The following is a 14,409-nucleotide window of genomic DNA, read 5'->3' as shown; positions in this document are numbered from 1 at the left end:
TGTAAAATTTAGCTAAAAAAAAAAAAAAAAGTTATAGGGGGTAGTATTTGTAAGATTAATAATCCTGTTTTGAAGCATTTATTCAACATTTATCAATAACATATAAGAATATAAATCCACAAATGAAAAAAAAATACTATAGTAATTTATAATTTATAGTAAATACTTAATGTTTTTGAACCATACTATAGTAAAATACTTTAATTAAAGTTTACTTTAAAATGAAAATTAGCCCAAACTTTACTCAAAACCAAGCCATTCTGGGTGTATATGACTTTATTCATTCTGATGAACACAATCAGAGTTCTATTAATAAATATTCTGACGCATCCGAGCTTTATACTGGCAGTGAGCCATACAAATATGGAGCTGAAGAAAGTGCATTCATCCATCATAAATATGTGCTCCACACGGCTCCGGGGGGATAATAAAGTCCTTCTGAGGCAAAGCGATGTTTGTTTGCGCAATGTGTTATGAAGTAAAATGGCTTCCGCCAGACTAACGTACAAAGAAAGTTTAAAGCTCTTGCAGTTCAAAACGCATACGCTACATCCTATGCCTTCCCTATTCAATTTACAGAAAAAGCTTAACTGACGCGGCACCGGTTTACACTTTCTTCGTAACTTGAATACGGAAGGCGGTCTGGCGAAAGCTAGATATTTTACTTCATAACTTGTTAAATATGGATATTTTTCTTACACAAACTAATCTACATTCAGTTTTACAGTAGTATTACTACAATATAACTGTAGGTAAACCATGGTTCACACGGTTACTACAGTTTTACTATAGTAAAATCATGGTTAATTTTCATAATATTTCCATATGAATAATAGAGTCCATAGATAAATAGCTAAACAATGCATGAAATTCCTCCAGTTTTGGAAATCTGTGTAAAATCTCTCTGTAACCATAAACTAAAGATTTTTTTTGTGTGAATTGTGCACAAATACGATCAGAAATGATTTTTGATTTTTAGCTGTTAAAAATATGATGCTATTTTGCTAATTTATTAATATAAAGTGAATTATTAGTGGAGCACTAAAGATGGATCTCCCTGAAAGGAAAAAGAAGAAAAACACAAAGTTTTCATTTTTAAAAGAGGATGTATTACTGTCATTTTATTACTGAACGTGATAGAAATAGCAGATAACACTTGAGATTGAAAAATGACAATCTGACAAAAACAAAATCACAATCCCTGCACATAAAGATATAAGCAACTGATGATAAAAATTCAACAAGAACAACAAAAAACAATGCATAAAACCCTCCACAAATAAAGCAGGACACAAAAACACAATAATTTCAGGGATTTAAAGCAGAGGCGACGCAGTTTCAAATGTGTATGAACATTTAAACATCCAAATCCACAGGAAACATGAACGCGCGTCATGAACGTATTGCTACGGTGATCTCTTGTTTGTACAACATTGATTCGCATTCAGGTTCTCCATGCAGAACAAATGTGAAATGAGCAGGATCACATAATAATCGGCAACCCCATTTAAAGTGTATTTCTCTCGCTCTTCTCGAAACCTTCAGTGCACACACACACACACACACACACACACACTAGGTCCAGTATCAAACGCTTTAGCCCTGAGTCAGTCTGACGAACACACGTGTGATGCATGTTCTCGCGCTCTCCACCGATTGGTCCATCACATGCATGTGAACGATGATGGTCCTGAAGGAGCTGTGGTTTAATGACATGATATGAGTGCACAGATACCGCCGCTGTGGGTTCTGCGCGCTGTCGAACGGTTGTGGCGGCGCAAACTAAAATCGAATTGTTACCGCGCAGGCGAGACGGCTGGCAGATTCTCGGAGACACAGTCAATGATAATCATAAAACACATGAGTTAGGCAAATGAAACATATTCAACTGGCCACGCTTCCCTTTTGAGTGCTCTCTCATGCCAGTAGATGGCGTATGACTGGCTATCAGGAGTAGATGGTGATGACCTCACTTCCTCCTCCCCTCACCAGCAGGACTCGCTCCAGGCCCTCTGTCAGCACCTCCAGAAACTCCATATCTGCGGGAACGAGAGTCAAGGAGCATCTGTGCTTCATTATAAATAGACGAACGGACGTAAACGAACGATTAAAATTATGGCGCCTTTGAAAAGCGCTAACAACAGGCTAAAACATGCTAAGAATGTTAATTCATGCTAACAACATTCTACAACATGTTAACGCATTAAATCAAGCTAACATGTTAAAAATGCCTGCAACGTTGAATTGTGTTAGCAAAATGCTAGCAACATGTTAAATAATGCTAACATGTTAGTTATAGTGACGAGCTAAAACATGCTATCAACATGCTAAATCATGCTAGTGACATGCTAAATCATGATAATAAAATAACGATTACAATTACAGCGCCTTTGAAAAACGCTAACAGGCTAAAGCCAAGAATATTAATTCATGCTAGCAAAATGCTACAACATGTTAACACATTAAATCATGCTAACATGTAAAAAAATGCCTGCAACGTTGAATTGTGTTAGCAAAATGCTAACAACATGTTAAATCATGCTAGCAACATGTTAACAACATGTTAATTATAGTGACAAGCTAAATAATAAATGAACGGTTACAATTACAGAACCTTAGAAAAGCGTTAACAACAGGCTAAAAAATGCTTAGAATGTTAATTTAGGCTAGCAACATGCTAACAGCGTGTTATAACATGATAACAGCAAAATGATAAATCATGCTAGCAACATGCTAAAACATGTTAATGTGTTAAATTATGCCAACATGTTAAAAAACGCCTGCAACGTTGAATTGTGTTAACAAAATGCTAGCAACATGTTAAATCATGCTAACAACATGTTAATTATAGTGACGAGCTAAAACATGCTCAACATGTTAAATCATGCTAGTAACGTGCTAAATCATGATAATAAAATAACGATTACAATTACAGAGCCTTTGAAAAACGCTAACAGGCTAAAGCCAAGAATGTTAATTCATGCTAGCAACATGTTAACAACTTATTATAACATAATATGTCAATCATGCTAGCAAAATGATAAATCATGCTAACAACGTTATAACATGTTAAACATGCTAGCAAAATGGTAAAACATGTTAACATGTTAAATCATACTAAAATGTAAAAAAAATGCTAACAACTTTAAATTGTGTTAACAAAATGCTAGCAACATGCTATCAACATGTTAATCAATGACAAGTTAAAACATGCTATCAATGTGTTAAAATATGCTATCAACATGCTAATCATGCTAGTAACATGCTTAATCATGATAATAAATAAACAATTACAATTACAGTATCTTTGAAAAAAACTAACGGGCTAAAACACGCCTAGAATGTTAATTCATGCCAGCAACATGTTAATCATGCTAACAACATATTATGATAACATGATGTTAAAAAAAAAGCTAACATACTAAATCATGTTAGCAAAATGCTAGCAACGTGTTAAAACATGCTAACAACATGTTAATCATGATAACAAGCTAAAACATGCTATCAATGTGTTAAAACATGTTTCATTTAAATGTGAACGTATTGTAAATATTTGAACACAAGGTGCTCAAAAGTGAAGGATACAGTTCTCGTCTCCTTCCGTGTTCCTGGGCGGCCCGGGCATGTTGAGCAGGACGAGCCGGGCATCATGGGATTTATTGACAATCACCTCGTTGAGTTTGACAGCGGTGTGCATCCGCCGCACATTGGACTGATCTCTGTGAGAGACACACGAGTGATCAACAAATACATCACATAATTACTTATATAACATGATATAATAAAACATAATATTATTTGTAATAATAATAATAATAAATATGCAAAAAACAATGCTAATTATGTTCTAAAACATGCTAGCAAAATGCTAAATCAAGCTAGTAATGAGCTAAGTCATGATAGCAATGTGCTAAATCACGCCAGCAACATGTTAATCATATGTTATCAACAATCTAGCACCATGTTAATTATGTTGAAACATTAAGAATGTGTTAATTCGTGCAAACATGTTAATCATGCTAACAATATGCTAACGTGTTATAACATAACAGTTGTGTCCGACGCACTATACACTATGTACTTATGCACAATGTACTCATCCATGTAGTGCGTGAATTGTATAAGGTTATTTTGTCATTTAACATCAGAGTCTGATACTGCCTCCACCTCCGCTATGTAATTAAAGCTAAGTCGAGTGCATGAAGTGTCCAACATTCCACACTTCGTTTTTTCCGTTAATTTAGTGCATCATCCGGGTATTTAAAGTGTACTTTTTCTTTTTGGAATTTTTGGAACGCACTACTCACTCTATGTGTACTTAAAAACATCATAGAATAGTGAATAAGTATGCAAATTGGGAGGCACCTCATGTTAATCATGCTAACAAAATGATAAATCATGCTAGCAACATGCTAATCACATTAACAACATGCTAAAACATGTCAACGTGTTAAATAATGCTGACGTTAAAAAAAAAGATAGCAACATGTTAAATTGTGTTAGCTAAATGTTCACATGCTAGCACCATTATAGCAATGTGTTAAAACATGCTAGCAACATGGTCATCATGGTCACAAGCTAAAACATGCTATCAAAGTGTTAAAACATGCTAACAACATGCAAAATCATGTTTGCAAAATGATAAATCATGCTACTGCTAACAAAACATGCTAATGATAAAACGTGTTAAATAATGCCAACATTTTAAAAAATGCTAGCAACCTGTTAAATCGTGTTAGCATCATGTTAATCATGCTCCAACAAGCTAAACATGTCAACAATGTGTTAAAACATGCTAACAAAATGCTAAATCATGTAAGCAAAATGTTAGCATGCTAATAACATACTAGCAATATGTTAAAACATGCTTGCAACATGTTAATTTGTGCTAACAACGTGTTAAAATACGTTATAGCAACATGATAAAGCATGCTAGTAACAGGACTTTCTCTGAGTAAAACCTTCAAGTGTTTCAAAGTTATTTTAAACTTTCAGACCTTCCTTTGTTAAACCAACATCAAAGTTCGTCATCAACTTCACTCATCTAGTTTGTAATTATACAGTGATGGGGAAGGTGATGATGTCATGAACTCACGGCCGGATGTTCAGCATGTCTCTGAAGCCCTCCGGCGTGCTGCAGCAGGAGGCCGTGTTGGTCTGCGTGTTGCTGAGGAGCTGCAGGGCTTTGTCTTTGGTCCAGGTCATGTGGACGCGCCGGTGATCCGCGCTCTTGTCCAGCCCGTCCGTCTCGTCGTCGTCGTCAGAGCCGATGCTGGTCAGACGCAGCATCGAGTTCCTGTCTTTGATCAGCTGCGCCTGCAGACGCCGCCATCACAAACACAAACACTGTGACATCATGTGATAATGAACGAACGATCTGAGAATGAAATCCGTCAGAATGCAAAAACCACAGCCAGTCAGAACACATACTCAGATTATGTCGGGTCGGATTCTAGACCAATGAGATTTCAATGAGGGCGGAGCTTAAGTATTATAATAGTAGCTGCAGCTGGTTAAAACAAGCCAGGATGTCTGTGACTACTACAGTCTTTCTAGGGTACGAGGGGCAGTAATGGTGCGTTCACACCAGACACAAATGAAGCATTTTTTTACCTTTATAAAAGGGCTTTTTCCCTTAATCTTATTAAATGCTTCATCTATCATTTTAAATTCTTAAATTTGATCAATAAATGATATAGGGCTGTTACCAGTCAAATTAAATAATATAAAATTACAACTGCATTAAATAATATTATGAGATTGTTTTAATTTTTTTTAATATACAAATAAGAAATGTTGGAAAAAATTATACTTTTAAAAATGAAACTAAACCACTAGTAGGTGGCGACAGGTGACCGTGTTAATAAGTGAGTAATTGAATCGTTCACTGAAATGATTCGTTCGAACGGATGACTCATTCCATAATGACGCAGTTGTTTATTTATTATTAGTTTGCAGTTGTTTAGTTGTTCATTGATTCTTTGACACAACCAATTCGTTCAAAATGCGGAATCATTCAGTGATGAAAGAAAACACGATTGTGTTGTCATGAAATGTGCGATGGTTCTGCTGTGATCTTTGTTTGGTACTATTGTTTCTGCTGAAACGAAACAAAAACAGTCACTATTGCATCTAAAATGTAAGTGATTTAATTTAACTACTTTTTACAGTTCATTGAACTGTTCTGTGAAATTAGTGTTACATTTTCAGTTGTGATGTTCAGGATATTCAGGAAAACTGTAGGCCTATTCTTGGTCGTGTAATGTTGCTTAACTGTATCATACGTTTTAAATAAAAATTTTCGCCAAAGTTCAGATTTTTCAACTTGCGTGATTTGCTAGAATTTGCGCCATGTTAACCAATCAGGAGCTTGCCCTAGAAGTGATGTGATTACGACGTAGCGGGCGGAAAATCCGAAACAAACAAATGGAGGACAAAATCATTGTTGCTGTTTGATACATCTTCATACTTTTATAGAAACAGGAATAAAAAGAGTCTTGCTTGGAAGAAAGTGAGTAAGGAGGTCGGACAATCTGGTAAGTTGCAAGTCGTAAGTTGGTATGTTGTCTTTACTCAATTTGAGCTGTATTGAGACTACAAGCTAGCTAAAAATTGAGCTTATTTGCCGTATTTTACAACTACTTTCCCGCTGACGAGTTGTGTTTATTATTAAGTGTGCAGAAAGAAGTGAAAGAGTCTGGGACACATATTTAAATTCATGACGCGAATTCGCGTCTGTTGTGAAGTGAATTTCACGCGTGAATGAAGTGAGTAAACTCAGAAAGTTTGAGCGTCCAACTATGATTTATTTGCGCATGTCGCGTCTGGTGTGAACGCCCCATAACGCCTACAAGCAGACAAAAACACTCACGAGACACGAACACAGACTCTCTAATAATCAGCCTACGTTTGAAGCTCACTAGACTTTAAGATAGCGCTGAATGAAAGCTTGAACTTACGTCATCGAAACTCCAGCGAACTCGCTTCAGATTGAGTCCAGATGAAATGACACATGAGCCGATGAAACGAGTATTTCTGTATCTTTCGCTTAAACACACCCTTTCTCTCTCTTCACTCACCTCTCTCTCCCGATCCGACTTGGACAGACGCATCTGCCGGAGCATCTGCGACCTCTGCTCCATCATCAGCGTCCTCTCGTACGTGTACGCGCTGATGTCGCTGTCGTGCTGAAAGATGCAGAACAACAATCTGATTCAGGAAAATCTGCACAAATAGAATTAGCTCCATATGTCCATACAGAACAAAACAGATTATAACAGGCCCAGACATAATCAACTGGAAAACTTTTTTTTTTATATTCAATATATACATGTTTTGCAATTGGTTTATGTACTAATTAGGGCTGTTAATTGATTAAAATGTTTAATCTAATGAATTAGTATTTTGATATAATTACAGATCAGAACAGTTTGGTTACTAACATTCTTCAAAATATCTTCTTTTATGTTCCACAAAAAACATAACTTTCATTTTTGGGCAAACTATCCACAAAATACGAAATTATTTTCTTTTAATGAAATGATACTCTACATAAGAAACCTGGGAGAAACCTGCCAGTAGGTGGCGTTAAATGTCTAAAAGAGTGAGTCATTGAGTCATTAATTCATTCAAAAGGCTGATTCATTCAGGAATGAAGTAAAAAAAATGTTTGAGATGCATCAGCGCTGTGATTGGCATATGACATCAAAGTACTGCAAGAGCGATTCAAAAGCGAATCATTTGCTCAAAAAGAGTTGTTTGCTCTCCAATCGCTCTCGCTGTCCTTTGATGTCATTGGGACAAACGATTATTCTGATAATCTATTAATCTACAGATTATTGGAACGATTAATCGACTAATCGTTGATTAATCGGTATGCTTTGTTTCATTATTCCACTTTAGCAATTAGTTAAAATATTGAGTTATACTTTAACTAATAAATAAAAATCACTTCAGCTTTTGAAAGTGTATTTTTAATAAATTTCGATCATCTACTTCAGGTTTTCTTTCCTTCTCATCAATAGTCCAACTGTTACAATGACCGGTACTGTGTTTTTATTTAGTCTGGGAATTGTAAAAATAACTTTTTAATAAGAGTAAAAATATGAATATGTAAAATTGTGCATATTTTTTGAAAAATACCCCACTCTAGATTTAATTTTTTCTTCTTTTTTACTAACTATCAAGTTTATAGTCGTTGAATGGCTTTCTTGAGGTCTGCAAGCTGTTTTACTGACGTCTTTCTGTGAATAAAACTCTGATTACGTGATTACATTAGAGATGGATTCATTTCAGTAAGTTGTACTGTATCTTTCAACATATTTTTTGATGTTCATTCATGTTTATTTCGTGCTGTAATAGCAGAAAAGAGGAAGAGATAATGGGTTCACGTGCCGCTTGACCTGAGGTGCTACAGTGATCTGTCACGCCACATTAAAGAGCATCAAAACCACTACAGCGCCCCACTGGTCAAACCATGTTATTGCAGGCCCTTCAAATAGATCATATGAGATCAAAAATCTATTCGACAACAAAAATATCTGTCGACAATTTTATATTGTTATAATGTCGACTAATCGTTGCAGCCCTAATTGGGAACACAATCATGTGAGATGCCTCTGGAGGGAATTAAACCAAATCATTCTGATCAAAGACTTTGACTCAGAACCACCAAACCAACATTTGAGATTCTGCGATGTGATTGGTCCGCTGGTTAGTCCAGTTATCCAATCACAGTTTATAGAGTACCTCAGGGATGACGTGTTTTTGTAGGCAAAACCCAGAAGCGAGTTTAGGACTTCCGCTTCCATCGCCGCAAAGGGTTTTTTGTATGGGTTTTTGCTAAATCGCCTGAAATAAGGTCTGTGGTTAACAAAGCTGCTAAATATTTTCACGTTTTGATCTATGACAGAAAACACACCAGTTATAACCCACTTGTGATTATTTAAACCTTTATTGTGTCTTAAAAATGGCAGTTGCTATCAAGTTGCTACATCCTTTGGCGGGACTTTAGACGTCATTATTAAAAACGGGACATTTGGACAGCATTTCTCATGAAAAAGTGGATAAGTATTCATACACAGCGCAAATCATAATCATGTCTTTAAATAAAGTTGTTTTCCAAATGAAGTTTGACTTTGACTTATTATGTGTGCATTATTAGGGATTAAATGTGTTTCCATCATAGTTTATGAGCATCTTCTTATCGGATTAAAAAAATGTATCCGCCTCAATTGAGCGCATCTTTAGAATTCATGCACATCCAGTGTTATTTAATGCGATATCCCGGATAGGTGGATGGAAAGAGTTTGGAAAGATGTAAGACCTTTTGAGAATCTACAAGGATCTGCAGGTATATATATATAGGTCCAGGACATGATGAACCTATGAGGAAGCTAATCAGAGTTTAGCAGGATGATATTAGCAGTCATATGGATCATCAGGATCAGATTATCAATCATAATCGGATTTGAGCGTTGCCATTTACATGAATTAAACTGGTGGTGAAACAGAGAGTCGTTTACCATCTCCACGACCTCCACGTGAGCATCGATCCGCAGGTGGTAGAGGAACGTGGCCAGGTCTTTCTTCATCTGGATGGAGTTGTCTTCCATCTGAGCCACGGTGAAGATGCGCATGGAGCACTTCCGCCACACCTGAGACAAACACACGGCGTTAAACGCGGCCGGCGTCACAGCGGCAGCACAGCGACAGCGGCGTCACACACCTTGTGCTGTTTGAGCAGGAAGGGCAGCAGCATCAGCATCCCGCCATCATGGACGATCCACCACACGTCGATGAAGCCCTCCGTACACGGCTCGCTGTTGCTTGGAAACAGAGAGATGTTTTTGGGCACCAGCAGAGCCAAATGAGCTGTTGTGGTGACGCGCACCGTGTCTAAATGAGAGAGAGAGACGAGAGGACTTCCTGTACAGTGCAAAACTTTCTGATGTCACACAAATGAAAATCCATCCAGGTACACGTCAATCTTAAAGTGCCCCTCTTATGCTGTTTTAGGTCAAAAACACTCTCATAATATCCACTGCAGCATCAGCTCTTTTCTCAGTGTCTGAAAGCGGTTCGATCAAGGATTCGGTCTCTAAACCCCGCCTTTCTGAGAGCCTGCTCTGCTCTGATTGGTCAGATGTCCCAGTTGAGGGCGGGGCAAAGAGATGCTGTTCAGCCAATGAAGACCAGAGGTTGGAATTATGCAAATTAGTTACAAACCTACGTAGGTTCAGAATAATTAATTAATAATAAATTAATGTCAGAGAAAGCATAATAGAGACACTTTAAAAGAATTGCTGTCCAATTTATGAATTTTGTGTCTGATTCGGTTCACAGAAATGGTGATCGGGGTTATTATTGTTAATTAAAATTAAAAACATTTCAAAGATATTTTTGGTACTTGAAATAACAAATAAAATATATAAAAAAAAACTACTTTAGTTTAAAAAGAACTACCAAAACATAAAAAATAATAATAATAATAATAAAAAATAAATAAACAACAAAATTACTAAAATGTAAAAATGGAACATAAAAATAAAAACAATTATTAATAAAAATTATAAAAGTATATTAATGATACTAAAATAATACTAAATAATAAATGATAGTAATGATAATAATAATGATACTCAACTAAAATAAAATGTGCATTATAAATATTTAAATAATCACATTTATGCATATCAATCGATTTAGCAATCATTCGTAGTAACATTATTGATTTAGCTGCACTGACACTATTGGATGAGAACAAAAATGAATGACTGTTATTGAACTGAATTGATCTGAATAAATGTAATTTTCATATTTGATGAATTTTGCAACTGTTATTTCACAGTTTATTATTATTATTATTATTATATCCATAAAATAAATGAGTCAAGCTTCTTATAGAATGTTTTAATGTTCATTTTGGAGTTTGCCGATATATAAATTACCACAGAGAGCAGAAGCTCGTTTGTGTGTTGATCGAAGACACTCACTGATGAAGGTTTTCCAGCTCTGCGGGTCTTCGCTCTGTCTCCAGGCGTGCGGCCAGCCCATGACCACAGTGTTGTGCCGCATGCCGCCCAACCCGCTGGACTGGATCATGTGACTGATGCCCTCGCGGGGCTTCTGGGCCACGATGCACTGGACGAAACCCTTGACGCGCTCCTTCTCCATCAGAAGCTTGAGAGTCTGAGAGGAACAGAGAGACGTTTGCTCACATTCTTGCAGGAAAAGAAGCCTATTTTATGACCATTACAGTGGGCCATTTTTTACAGTCTTGATGTTGTCATGCTTGAATGTTTATTATTTTCGCCATTGTTGCAGCTCCATTACACACACACAGCAACAGTACACACTAAAGACAGATGAACATGAGAAAAAACATCCTTTGAAAGATTCTTTCACGTTTTTAACGAACAACACAAACCTGCTCTGCAGCCAGAGCCTCGCCGTAGGTCTGCAGGAAGTTTCCCGGTATGACGGTTCCCACGATGGTCAAACCTTTCCCTGCTTTCAGCTGAGACGCAAACGTCAGCAGACGTGGAGATTTGACGTGAGCGTCTTCATCGAGCTTCAGCAACACCAGCAGCTGCGGCCTGAAACACAGACACGCATAAGCGTAAAGTATTATGGGTAAGTACTGTGTAAAAATGTTGATTTAATTCCAGGATGTCTCATTTCCCACCATTAAAGGGTTAGTTCACCCAAAAATGAAGTTTCTGTCATTAATTATTCACTCTCATGTCTTCCACACCCATAAGACCTTCGTTCATCTTCAGAACACAAATTAAGATATTTTTGATGAAATCTGAGAGGTGTATGACTCGGCCATAGACAGCAGTATAATCAACACTTTCAAGGTCCAGAAAGGAACTAAAGACATCGTTAAAACTGCATAATAATAAGTCGGCGTTCTGTCGATGAACCTGGAAGCGCTGGACGTAAACAACATATGAGAATGACACAGAAGAGAAGAGATTGTTGAATAAAGTCATTATTTTTGTACAGAAAGTATTCTCGTCTCTTCATAACATTAAGGTTGAACCACTGCAGTCACATGACTGTTTTAACGATGTCTTTAGTTCCTTTCTGGACCTTGAAAGTGTTGATTATATTGCGGTCTATTGACCGCTCAGATTTCATCAAAAATATCTTAATTTGTGTTCTGAAGATGAATGAAGGTCTTACAGGTGTGGAACGACAGGAGGGAGAGTAATTAATGACAAATTTCATTTTTGGGTGAACTAATTGTATTTATCATTGAATCATTAATTCAATAGATTCATTCAAAGTCTTTATGAGAGGGTCATTGAATCATTCACTCAAACTTTTTTTTTTTTTTTAATAATTCATTCAAATTAATTAAACATTTTAAATAAACAGCAGGTATTAATATTTTGTCAGAAGCTTTGTTAATATACGTGTTATTTTATTTAGCTTGTCTGTTCAGAATCTATTTGAAACAAACAAACAAACAAAAAATCTGGATTTTTAATTTATCCAGAATCGTGCAGCTCTACACACAAGTTCACACAATCTAAATATATCATGTTTCACAGACTACTTTAATCAATCATTAGTAAACAAGACTACATAATAGCGCTGTGACAATACATCGATTCTCGATTCCTGATTCGCCTATAATCATGATATACGTTTTATTCTTTCCCCTCAAATTATATTTTTTACCAAATTCTGTTTTCTGGATTCCATTTTAATGGTTTAATTAAATTTTAATAATAAAAAGCATGTCTAATTAATTGAATTCTTAAAGACAACAATATTTATTCATTAAAAAATATATTTTTATTACATTTTTTTTATTTTATTTAAAATTTTAATAAATTTTATTAAATTTTCTTAATTGTTTTTATTTTTATTTTTTTTCAGAAATTCTGTTGTGTGTTTTAATTTTCCGGCAATCAAATGAACGCATACCATTTAATTTATTTTTTAATCATTAAATTAAACTTTTTTGTGCTGCACAACAGAGCTTTACTGTTAAAATTAAAACACTGAAGAAAAACTGAGATTACTCCTTAAAAATATAGTTTTAATAATTTATTATTAAATTTACTTATCTAAATTCTACTGTAATTAGAATACTGTAATTCTACTGTTTCTGTCAAGTTAATTTGAACTTTTATTTTGAAGGGTTGCCTAGAGCTTTGAGTTTTATGGCGGTAGTTTTCTCAAATGAAGCGGTTTAATGCTGATGAAATGAATGTCAGAGATGAATTTCCTGATTCCGTCTGTCGCTGAAATCACAGGGCCCTGTTACTGCCCCACAGGAAGCCTGTTAATGGTGATTTCTGAATTGGATTGGAGTGTTTGTGTACTTCAGGCATGTGTGTGTGTGTGTACCTCCAGTTCTTGGTGTGCGGCGGTCCCTCCTCCAGCCGGAGCAGAGCGAAGCGGGCCGCACTGAGAGACAGACCTCTGATGCCGTCGCCCCACTCCTTCTCTGCTCTGAACACACACACACACACACACACACACACACATCAGTCATGAATCGAGATCTTTTCAGCACTGGATTGCGGTTCCCATGGCGACGTACCCGTGATACTCGATGTATTTGTAGATCATTCCGGCGATCACCATGGCGACGATAGCGTAGTACCATGACGATATGAACATGAGAGCCAGACAGATCGTCATGCCTAGAAACGACAATGTCCTGAGGGCGACAGGAAATGACATCAACAGACTGAAGCAGCGTCACGCCTGCGGAGTGTGTGTGTGATGAGCGTGTGTCGCACCAGTGGTAGTAGGAGAATCGAGGTCTCCAGTTGGGCGTCCTGAGCAGCGTCTGCAGAGCGCAGGCCAGATTCACGAACAGATAACACATCAGGAAGAACCTGCCGAGACACAGACATCATCACATGACACTCCTAATTTATTCCGAAAAAATAATTCCAGTATGTGTAATAGTGTATGAATGACCCTGAGTGAAGCTGCTGAACTCTTACATGGACAGTATGGGAGCGACGAGGTCCAGCGACGCGATCAGGATGCCCAGCTCAGCCAGAACCGCAGTGAGCAGAAGAGCCCATGTCGGCTCTCCGTTGGCTTTCCCGTGACCGAACACCTGCACAAACACACAAACACACTCACCGTCATCTGGGCATGAAGTACTTCGGGCTTCTTCCACATTTATCAACACTCTTGTTTAGCAGCAGGATTGAGTGTCAGACGGTCAGTGTTCACACTACTAATGTGCTTTAAATGATCTGACCTCAAAGCAGTTTGGATCCCGTTTACACATTAAAAAAAGGCTGCAGGGAAACACCAAAAATACAGAAAAAACATTTCACAAGAGAACATCAGAGGCCTGTTTGAGTTTCAGAGCCGGTTTAGAGGAGACAAACCCAAACCTGTTTAGATCGGGTTTAATATGAGTTTAGG

At 36.9% G+C, this 14,409-nt stretch overlaps 1 protein-coding gene across 3 annotated transcripts in view; it reads right to left on the bottom strand.

The window, feature by feature from the left end:
* Window positions 1-1,097: 1,097 nt before the first annotated feature.
* LOC137030559 (solute carrier family 12 member 6-like) overlaps window positions 1,098-14,409 on the bottom strand; it is a 28,403-nt gene continuing 15,091 nt past the window's right edge. The window contains exons 14-25 of one of the 3 annotated variants that reach the window (XM_067400948.1): window positions 13,974-14,092; window positions 13,764-13,862; window positions 13,562-13,681; window positions 13,366-13,470; window positions 11,429-11,597; window positions 10,950-11,190; window positions 9,728-9,897; window positions 9,525-9,656; window positions 7,080-7,187; window positions 5,096-5,316; window positions 3,586-3,719; window positions 1,098-2,039 (exon numbers count right to left, since the gene is read on the bottom strand). In XM_067400948.1, the coding sequence (XP_067257049.1) occupies window positions 1,948-2,039; window positions 3,586-3,719; window positions 5,096-5,316; window positions 7,080-7,187; window positions 9,525-9,656; window positions 9,728-9,897; window positions 10,950-11,190; window positions 11,429-11,597; window positions 13,366-13,470; window positions 13,562-13,681; window positions 13,764-13,862; window positions 13,974-14,092 (1,710 nt within the window). In that variant the 3' untranslated portion in view covers window positions 1,098-1,947. The remainder of the gene's footprint in view (window positions 2,040-3,585; window positions 3,720-5,095; window positions 5,317-7,079; window positions 7,188-9,524; window positions 9,657-9,727; window positions 9,898-10,949; window positions 11,191-11,428; window positions 11,598-13,365; window positions 13,471-13,561; window positions 13,682-13,763; window positions 13,863-13,973; window positions 14,093-14,409) is intronic. The other 2 variants (XM_067400949.1, XM_067400950.1) reach the window with 2 other exon arrangements.

Source organism: Chanodichthys erythropterus, chromosome 11 (genome assembly GCF_024489055.1).
Source record: "Chanodichthys erythropterus isolate Z2021 chromosome 11, ASM2448905v1, whole genome shotgun sequence".
Classification (NCBI taxonomy): domain Eukaryota; kingdom Metazoa; phylum Chordata; class Actinopteri; order Cypriniformes; family Xenocyprididae; genus Chanodichthys; species Chanodichthys erythropterus.
This window is presented reverse-complemented; position numbering and strand designations above follow the sequence as displayed.